Source organism: Odontomachus brunneus, unplaced genomic scaffold (genome assembly GCF_010583005.1).
Source record: "Odontomachus brunneus isolate Ranch 3 - 2012 unplaced genomic scaffold, Obru_v1 Obru_scaffold_028, whole genome shotgun sequence".
Classification (NCBI taxonomy): domain Eukaryota; kingdom Metazoa; phylum Arthropoda; class Insecta; order Hymenoptera; family Formicidae; genus Odontomachus; species Odontomachus brunneus.
This window is the reverse complement of record NW_022639478.1, coordinates 1,459,346-1,469,345: the sequence shown is the minus strand read 5'-3', so window position 1 is coordinate 1,469,345 and position 10,000 is coordinate 1,459,346. Positions and strand designations below refer to the sequence as shown.

Genomic DNA, 10,000 nt, shown 5'->3' with positions numbered 1-10,000 from the left:
TGCGCGCTGTCGCTAATTTCGAATCACTCGCATTTATAAAAAAAAATCTCGCGTTTCGTGTGCACGTTTTAAGAAAGATTTTAGAAGAAAAGAGAATATGTTGATTTTTATCGTGAATCATATTGCCGATCAAACAAAAAGCGTTAAGTGGCTCGAGATGAAAAATCCAGCGACAAATTTCGCACGATCACATGAATAATACAGATATTTTGTACGATTATAGATGATTCTGATGATTTGACGCTCATTCGAAATTAATCAGAGAACAGTACAAACAACGAAAATGCAATCAATCAATAGAAAATAACATTAGGCATAGCGAACATAGGATCAACGAAAAAACATGAGCATTTTCGAGATTTGAAAATGTTTAAAAATATGTATCGTACCAATGCGACAGCGCGTTTGATTATACACACGCACACACATATATACATATATATATATATATATATGACAGTCTCGCGAAACCAACAATCTCTTGTCACGCCGCGCTACGCGTTGATCACATTTCCAACCTCTACTTCTTTTTCTCGATCGATGTGCAATGCTGATGTGTTCTCTGTGCGTTCCGTAATACGCGCGCATATATCTATAGTTCATGTTACGTATACTGTGGAAAATACACATGTGTATTACCAAACGCAACTCCTATCTGCGGATTCGATAATGTTCAGAAAAAGAATGAAGAAACATGTATTGAACAAAGCACGTGAGCAAAGCAATAAGCAAGCAGGCAGCAGGCGTACATGCAAACGTGAGCGAACAAACGAATAGCCAAGTGTGCAGATTGGTAGCTCAACTGGAATGTAATGGTGTGAGATGTACGAAATGTAGCGGACGTTACATAAACGATATGAAATGAGAGGGACGTAGGTTAATCGGAGATTGGTTATTTTCGCAATGGTTCTGTATCGATAGACTACGATAGATGGCGAACCACTATTCGTACAACTATTTCCATATGGAAAAAAAATTTGGTTAATTCAACCAAACCGTTTTTTCCGTGCTCTTGACATCGGTAAGAAAAGCTAACCCCAGTAACATCCTTTTTGAGGAAAATTGTTTCACGGGGATTGTCGACAGGCAGCGTATCGTTAGTTGTCACCTTGAATCTCAGTTACGTAAACAGACTCGACTATGTCGGTACAATGAGTTTTTACGATTGTACATGCGATAGATGGCCAGATATGCTAAGTAAATGTAAGTAAAAGGAATGCTAGTTCAAATAGAGCTTTCGACACTCGAACACCGCGACGTTACATGTCAAATTAGAGAAAACCTCCTAACTCACAACATTCCAAATTGATAGGAGACTTTCCGAACGAAACTTTCGAGACGGATGAAATGAGTATCTCAATTTCGTTGATTAAAATTGGAGTTAGATGATTTTCTAATTTGCCCGACGCGATGCTAGTAGGATAAAGTAATCCTTGCGAAGGACAAGTCGTCGTTAGAACGATATTAACAATATAATATAATATAATTGTAGCCCACAAGTCGCATGTGTATGTACGAGAAATAATAATGGCTTTCCATTACTTTGATTTGGCATGTGTGTAACGTGTAACAGGTGCGGCCGAGTGTCTGTTGCGCTTTCGAAAGAATGCGAGACGCGCAAAATAAGTGTACACAGGGTGTACACTGCAGTTAAATACTAGACATTTGTGTGTGAACTTTTGGAAGAATGGGCTACGCGTGGCTCTGCGCGACATGCTGCGCTTTACCGATGCACCGAGAATACGAGTCACTGACAGCAGGTATAACGGGCCGGCGAATACCGGAAGAACTCGATCAACGGTGCGTACGGTACCAAAGAGGCGCGAAGGACGACGGGATAAGAGGAAAGAAAGCGGTTACGCGAGCCAAGGATCGGACACGACGCGAGACTCGAACCGTAAGACGAACAAGAAAAGTAAGAAGGTTCCGCGTGCGAGTTGAGACCGGTTTCCCTCCGCGGCATGCGCCATTCGCGGAGCTAGGACGAAACGAGAAGAAGAAAAAGGAAACGAACTCTCACGTGGTGTGTCGCCCTACCGACAAGGGGAAAGGACGATGCATCTTTGCCGATGCGCGACAAGCACGGAAAATGTAGAATGCGAAATGAATTTCAAAGAAGGCGCGGTAGAAAATAAGCGTGGCGCATCGATATGTATGTGTTTTACGAATATATAGATATGAAAAAAAAGAATAGAAGAGAGAGAGAGAGGGAGGAGAAAGAGAGAGAAAGAGAGAAAAAGAGAGACGTGTATATGTGTGTGTTATGCATGTATGTATGTATGTATCAAGTCACACAAGAGTGAGTTTTGAGAAAAACTGTTAAAGTTTGAAAATGCTGTGCGTCATAGATGTTTAGCGTGGTCCCTACCTTATCTAAACCTTCAAAAGAACTTAATGTCAATGTCGCCGGGCCTGCTCTTATGATAGGTATATATATGGGTCATCAGGGAATTACGCGAGCAGTACACCCGCTCGCAGATGACGCATCTGTACTCCTCCTGTCGCTCGGCGTGTTTGTCAGCAACGTGGCGTTTCAGGGATGCTTTGCTGCATAGTACCTTGCCGCACAGTTGACAGGTGAACAACTTCTTCGCTGACTGGGTGTTCAGAGAGTTCAAGGTCAGCCCCGTCATAGAGGTGAGCACTGAAACACAACAACGCACCTCTCATGCAGCTGCACACCCCCAACACTTATAAACCCCGCACCCATACCGCCGGAAATACAACCGCCTAAGTGTTTCTCTCGCTCGCAAGCGCGAGCGCGAGTACATCGGTTTTTTTTTATATAGCGTTTTTTGTCATTTTTCTAAGTTTCGGAAACAATAAATGAATATTCACTTAAGGCTTGCAGTACTTAGTATTTTTAGCTTGTAATGATTGTTTTCTCTTTCTCTTACTCCCCCCCCCTCTCTCTCTCTCTCTCTCTCTCTCTCTCTCTCTCTCTCTCTCTCTCTCTCTCTCTCTCTCTAGTAACGATATTTTATAGCAAATATATAAACGCGACAATTACCATAAATATTTTCTCGCGTTTCAACAATCGTACGTTGGCTCGCCGATATTCTCTCCGCGAGATCTCCTGTTATCTCATTCTTCTCTGACGGTCAATTATTACTGAATAATGCAAACTGAGACTTGAAATTCATTTCAGTTATTTTGAAAGCATCATTTAGGACAACATTTTGAAACAAATGAATATAACACGCAAGAGTTCGCAATGGTCAGTGCACGTATGTAAAAAAATGTCGATGCCGCTCTTTCCCATCAGTCTCCCTCCCCCTTCTCCCAATGACCCCTCAATCCCCCTTTTTATCTCCGACGTTTTCTCTCCCTTCTTCTTCTTCTTCTTCTCCATCTTCTTCTCCACCCTCTTCCTCTTCTTCCTCTCTCTCGCTCTTTCTTCTTCTTCTTCTTCTTCTTCTTGTTCTCCTTTTCCTCCTCTTTCGTCTTCTTATCTTAATCCTTCTATCCCTTCCCTACGTAGATCGCACATCGATCAATCAACCGATAGATCGATCGATCGATCGATCCATTCATCCATCGGACGCAAGACTCGCATCGTTAGAGGTGCAATTACGCGCATGTTACGATAATTATAAATAAACAAGGAGGAATAAACAAGAGAGTAGGATCGAAGACGCGGAAGATACGAGGACGCGTCGTTTCCATTCATATGTGCGGAGCGAAGTAAGAACTCTTCTCTAATGATTTTTTTCTACCGGAACTTTCTCGGAACTTCAACCACTGCTAACTCGAAACGGCAAATAGGACAAGATGTGCACGCATATGCATGAAATAGTTCGCACGCGTACGTACACGATATCACACGAATAGGCACGCACCGAAACATTTTACACGTGTATATTATATGTGAACATGTGTACGTACGATCACGAGAGAAAGTTGCGAGATAAAAGAGGCGAACGTATTCCGCGGAATGCGAATTGGTGGCTTTTTAATTTCTCTTAAAACAAGGTTCCATCAAAGCGCGATATTCTGAGGACCAATGGCTCTCATGCTTTTAAAAATCGTACCGTACTTTATATTATCGCCCTGTACTTTATGTAATCAATTTTACTTAGTACGTTGTTCTCATATCGATCGATGTAATTTACCTTACTTTATGTATATTGTGTAACATTTTTATTAATTTAACAAATATCAGAGAAACGAACGCATCGCTTGGAACTTGATGTAATTCGTTATTTTATAAAATATGTTTATTAACAAGTTCTGTTAATGAAAGATATAAGTGCGAATACTGACGTCGCGGAAATAAAGGTTTGTTATTCTGTCTTGATTATATATCACTGCAATTTCAATGAATTCTAATGTTTCTGCATAACGTACACATTATGCAATCGCTTTTTGGTGTCACAACACAAGAAGATTCGATGATAATAAACGTCAAAATATCGTCATTGGAATAATAATTTTTAGTATTTCCTATTTCGACGACAACGCTCAATTTAAATACAAAACATTAGCTAAACATTATACGTTTTTGTCTGGCCAGCCTTTTATATTAATATATTTTCTTAATCATTACTTCAGAATAATTCGCCATTTGTCCAAAAATCTTTTCCAGCGATATCTGATTTCGCTAAAGGTGTGTAATCTCATTTCAAGGAATATCTTGTATAATATTACTTGTGTGAGATATAGATAGATGGTTAGATGGATAAATAGATGGAGAATGGGAGAGTGAGGCGGGATGGGGAAAGAAAAAGTAAAATGGATACTCGTCGAACGAAAGACAAAAATGAGTGCTTAATCGTACAAAACCGCACATTCGCATGTCTTCCACCGTCAAGTAGGATATATATGTGCGTCGCCAAATCGTACTATGAATATACATGAACATTGTACAGCAGGTCTTAGGTATGTACACGAATTCTAACGGACATGTGGAGAAGTTAAACGACGATAGAATAGATACATTGAGCATTCTGGATGACATTGAAAGCATGCAACTCGAAAAGAAGTTCATTAGATAAACATAAACATAATAAATATGCGTGAATCTGGTGAGCTGCGTGACGACTTTCGTACTTTTCGATTTGAAACGTCTCTCTCGACTTTCCGTGATATTACGTCCCTTTATTAATACCTGCTTGCTTTTTCACCGACTTATATTTGCTTTCGACACCGTGCATAACAGATTTTTTCCTTGCAGAAAACTTACAGCAGGAAAATTTTGTTTGTTTTTCGAAAAGAAAGATGTATATGTGTGTGTGTGTGTGTGTGCGCAGGGCGTTGAAAAAAAAGGATTCAAGACTTATAGAGTAAACAGTACTCACTAAACTGAATAAAAAATACTAGTGAGTATGAGACATCAACTCTTTCAGAGTTAAAAGCAACTTTCGATTTTGATGATGCGCATGACTTATTTGCTTATATGCACCGTGGGAACGTAAAATTATCTCATAACATTCTCATTAGTGTGTTTATAAAAGATATTCGATGTCCTGCTTCCATTTCTACGTACAATTTACAACAAGAGATTATTATCTTATTTCAATTCGAAATATGCGAAACATTCGTCTTTGCAATCTATAATTACACATCTGTTCAGTGTTACACAGTTACACTGTTATAAGATAATCTTTTGTTTTCATGCCTCATGTAATAATATAAGGGGTCAAATAATGTACATCATCAAAATTGCTTCTAACTTTGAAAAGGTTGATTTTTCAATTCATGTTTATTAATATTTTTTACTCAGTTTAGTAAGTACTGTCCATTTCTTGTAAATCTGAAGTCTTTTTTCTCAATATCCTGTATACATATACAGAGTGTCTGACGCAAGGCACAATAACGTACGTGTGCAAACAGAACTGAACAAAAAGTTACTCTTCCATTTTTCCAGCAATTACATAAAATTCCGAGATATTAGTGAACAAAAATTTGCAAACAAGTACGTACAATGTCGTGAGACGAGCTCTGTCTCATCGAAAATAACTGAGACGCAATTGCTTCTTAGCGACAATGACTATCGGCTGATAGCTAAATATGGAGTAACCATGCGAGCGATGCATGGCCGAGTATTTTTCGATGCATCGCGAGCGTGCCGTTAAGCCCGTGTCACACCGCTGATCGGAGATGGAAGATTGCGGATTGAAGATTAGATTTCGACGAATCAACGAACTTCAATCTTGCTTCGTTCCAATTGGTCAAGTTTCAATCTTCAATTCGCAATCCTCAGTCTTCAGTCCGTAGTGTGACACGAGCTTTAGTGTGTCGCTAAGAAACACTCGCACTTCAGTCATTTTTGACGAGAACTCTCACTTATAAAACTCGTTCCACAACATCGCGTACCATATTTCGCCTTCAACCTTTCCTTGCGATCAATATCTCGAAATTTTATATAGTTGTTTGAAAAATGGTAGAGAATTTATTTGTTCCGTTTGACTTAATCTACTTGCACACGTGCTTTTAGCCATCTCGCGTCAGACAATCTGTATCTATGTATGTGCTTTTGTGTGTATACACACAGGATGTCTGAGGCGAGATAGCTAAAAACATATGTGCAAGTGAATTATAACAGGATGTCCCAAATTTTTCCCCGCGATTTTTATGGAACGGATTGAGGTAAAAGTCCCATTTTACCGCTTTACAATTTCGTAATAAATCTCGAGGTATTAAATTAAAGAAGATTAGGGAATGATCACACACGATGTGATAGATGAGTGGTAGTGGCGTCGTCTGTCGTTGTATACTTATACATTAGATTAAACTGGTCCTCTTTTGTAAATAACCACATACATTTTTAGATATTAATTAAAGAAGATTTGTGCATTATTGCGCACAACCATGTAACAATTCTCTTTCATTAATAACTAAAAATCTACGTGGTTATTTGCGAAATGATAAAAGGCTTTTATGTTCAATTTGACCTAACATATAAACACAACATACATTGCCATTACAGCTCATCTATCATGTCGCGTGTAATCATTCACCAATTTATCTTTAATTAATATTTCGGCTATTATTACGAATATCGCAAAACGGTATAGGACTTTTATGTTCACCTCAATCCGTTTATTACGTTTCCACCAAAATTGCGAAGGACAACCTGGAATCAGTATATATATAGAAAGAGAGAGAGACAACTGGAAGTTTCGAGATATCGATATATTGAAATGTTTCCCGACTGATAAAACAAATCGCTCTTACTTCGTATTCCTCACGACAGCACATTCTCTCTGACAGCACGATTAGCGCTCATTGCATTACAACAGCTATCGATAACGTTACAGATAAACTGTAACGGACGCGAACTTTATGGGCAAGTTCGGTTGGAGAATTCTTTTGATCACAGTTGTACTCTATTCACCAACGTCCACTGGTCGGTCCACTGATTGGTCAAATATCAATTGATAACACACCGATTTTAGTTTTATAGTTGACCGTAAGCCACAAATGTTAAGTATGCCGAATACGACACCAGTGACGGCGGTTTACATGTACAAGACCGTGGAAATATATCGTATACAGATTTAGGCGCAAGTATTAATCGCCTATTACCGGAATGTTGAGAAATCATATTTTACGATATGATACTAAAAACGCAGGATCGGTGCAAGATCGACGCATGTGAAATCCAGCTGTTACGCAACGAAACGTTATAGCATAGCAAAGTATCAATTCGATCAAGTGTTAACAATTTAATGCAAGTTATTTGTACGAAATGTTGCCTCCGAAATCAAGATACACACGTCCTTAGTATAGACGTTGTATCTGTGAGACATACTACGATAACGCATTGATAGAACACTTACCTTTCGGCTGGAAAGGAAAAAAAGAACAGAGGAAGAAAAGCTCAAAATAAAACTTGCCGTTAAATACTGGCGGCAAAGCTTTCGCGCACACTATATAATCAGTACGGACTTGAACGCGACACTTTTTATCCGTTATATTTATCTGTTGAGGATGTGATAGGTGACCAGAAGAACGAGTGAAAACACAAATGAGTTATTAAATCAAAAAGTACATTTTCTTATTATATATAAAAATGAAAATATATTAAAATGCATTTGATATTGCTTAAAAATAATAATAGTGTGGTAATAATAATAATAATAATAATAATAATAATAATGATGATGATGATAATAATGATGAAAATGATAATGAATAATTGATAATGAATAAATCGTAATCATAACGATAAAAGTTGGAGAAACCGTGCTAATAATAGTAACAACAGTAACTATATAGCAGCAGATGTAGTGCGTAACTGTGACTATGGTGAAGGCGGCATTGATAATGACAGTACTTTGAAATTAGACGTAATCATTCGTTGGTGACAACGTATAACAATAGCAATAATAGCAATGAAAGTAGCGACATGTCAATTACAATGTCGGTTGTAATGTTGATGGTGATGAAAATAATTATAGTTGTGTAGGTGGAGGCGTGACGGTGTGATGTAGTTAAAATAATAATAAAAATTTAAGAAATAATAATATAATCGTGCTTTCCCCCCCCTCTCTCTCTCTCTCTCTCTCTCTTTGCGCGCCTGCACGTGTGTGTATGTGTGTATGTGTATACACACACATACATACAAACGCACGCACGCGCCTACACATACACAACGTCTGACGATTACATATACTCATTTTGCGCGCACGTATAGATTAGATCAAATTGAACAAAATTTCCTCTACTATTTGGCAAACAAGTACGTAGAGTTATTGGTTAAAAAAAATTGGTCAGTGATCGCGTATGATGCTGTAAATGGAATGCTATAGAGACGGTGCCTCCATCGCGATAATCAGCGCTTTTCATATCTAATCTCTAACGTCACTCGACGTTTAAGTCGAATAACGATGCGTTAATCGAGCGTCGAACGGTGGTGTGTTAGAAGGAAGCAGCCCGCGAGGAGCGCTAATTAGTCCGATCCAGAAACCGCTTTTACAGCACTCCACTTATAATATCATATATGATCATTTGCCAATCTCCTTTAATTAATAATTAAAATTTTATATCATAGTCCGCTAAATAGTACAGGAATTTTTATATTCAGTTTGGACCTAATCTACGTATACGAAATGAGCATATGTTATCGGCAGATACCCTGTATATATGTATATATATGTATATATATATATATATATATATATATATATATATATATATATATATATATATATATGTATGTATATAATAGTAATTATATAAGAACAACAACGATAATGATAGCGATGCGACAATGATAACGATCACGTTTGATATCGAGACACGAAAATTATATATACGTATGTGTGTGTATATGTGTGCGCGTGCGTGTGGACAAGACAATTTTAATAAAAAATAACACAACAGAGAATTATCAGGCGGTGACGTACGTTTTTTTTTTTTTATTCGAAGCCCAAATCGCATTTGCGAGCAACATGTAAACGAAGTCGCGTTGTCGTTACATTGCAACACGTTTGCTAATAATTCGTCAAGTTCTCTATCAAATCATCAGTCGATCTTTTTCGCGACAACGTTATCTTTGCGCGTAAATGCGGCATAGACTTTGCATAGATGCATTTTGACCGAAATAGAATCAGTCTTTCGAAAATAGCCAAGATTTTCCAAAGTTCGGAATTTTTAGTTAGACGATATATGTGTTATTCACACAGATTTACGATTGAACATTGTCGTAAGGCTTTCGAAGGATTTATATTCCTTATAATTCGCAACATTTCCGCGCGTTTAAATAATCAGCGTTTACCTGCGAACATTAATCGGGGAAGCTATCTGTCCGATATATCTATATAGATAGTCGTAATGTTATCTTACAGTAACGCAACTAACGGAATCGAAGGCTCACTGTATCATTAGAAAACTGTCGTGCGAACAAAATCTCGCCGCATTCTTTCCATCCGTTTTTCCCCTTTGCGATAAAGAACTGCTTTTGATATTACGCGATAAAGTGCTTTATCGTAGCAACTATTTAACCCTATGGAAATGATCGGGGGTTATTCTTTTAGAGAAACAGATGGAGAGAGGA

General features: G+C 38.1%; 1 protein-coding gene across 4 annotated transcripts in view; it reads right to left on the bottom strand.

The window, feature by feature from the left end:
- Nucleotides 1-10,000, bottom strand: part of LOC116842865 (broad-complex core protein) — a 64,267-nt gene that overhangs the window by 2,267 nt on the left and 52,000 nt on the right. For 2 of the 4 annotated variants that reach the window (XM_032812662.1, XM_032812660.1), the window contains exon 7: nucleotides 2,369-2,644. The exons of the other annotated variants lie outside the window; for them this stretch is intronic. In XM_032812662.1, coding sequence (XP_032668553.1) covers nucleotides 2,382-2,644 — 263 coding nt within the window. In that variant the 3' untranslated portion in view covers nucleotides 2,369-2,381. The remainder of the gene's footprint in view (nucleotides 1-2,368; nucleotides 2,645-10,000) is intronic. 4 annotated transcript variants of the gene reach the window in all.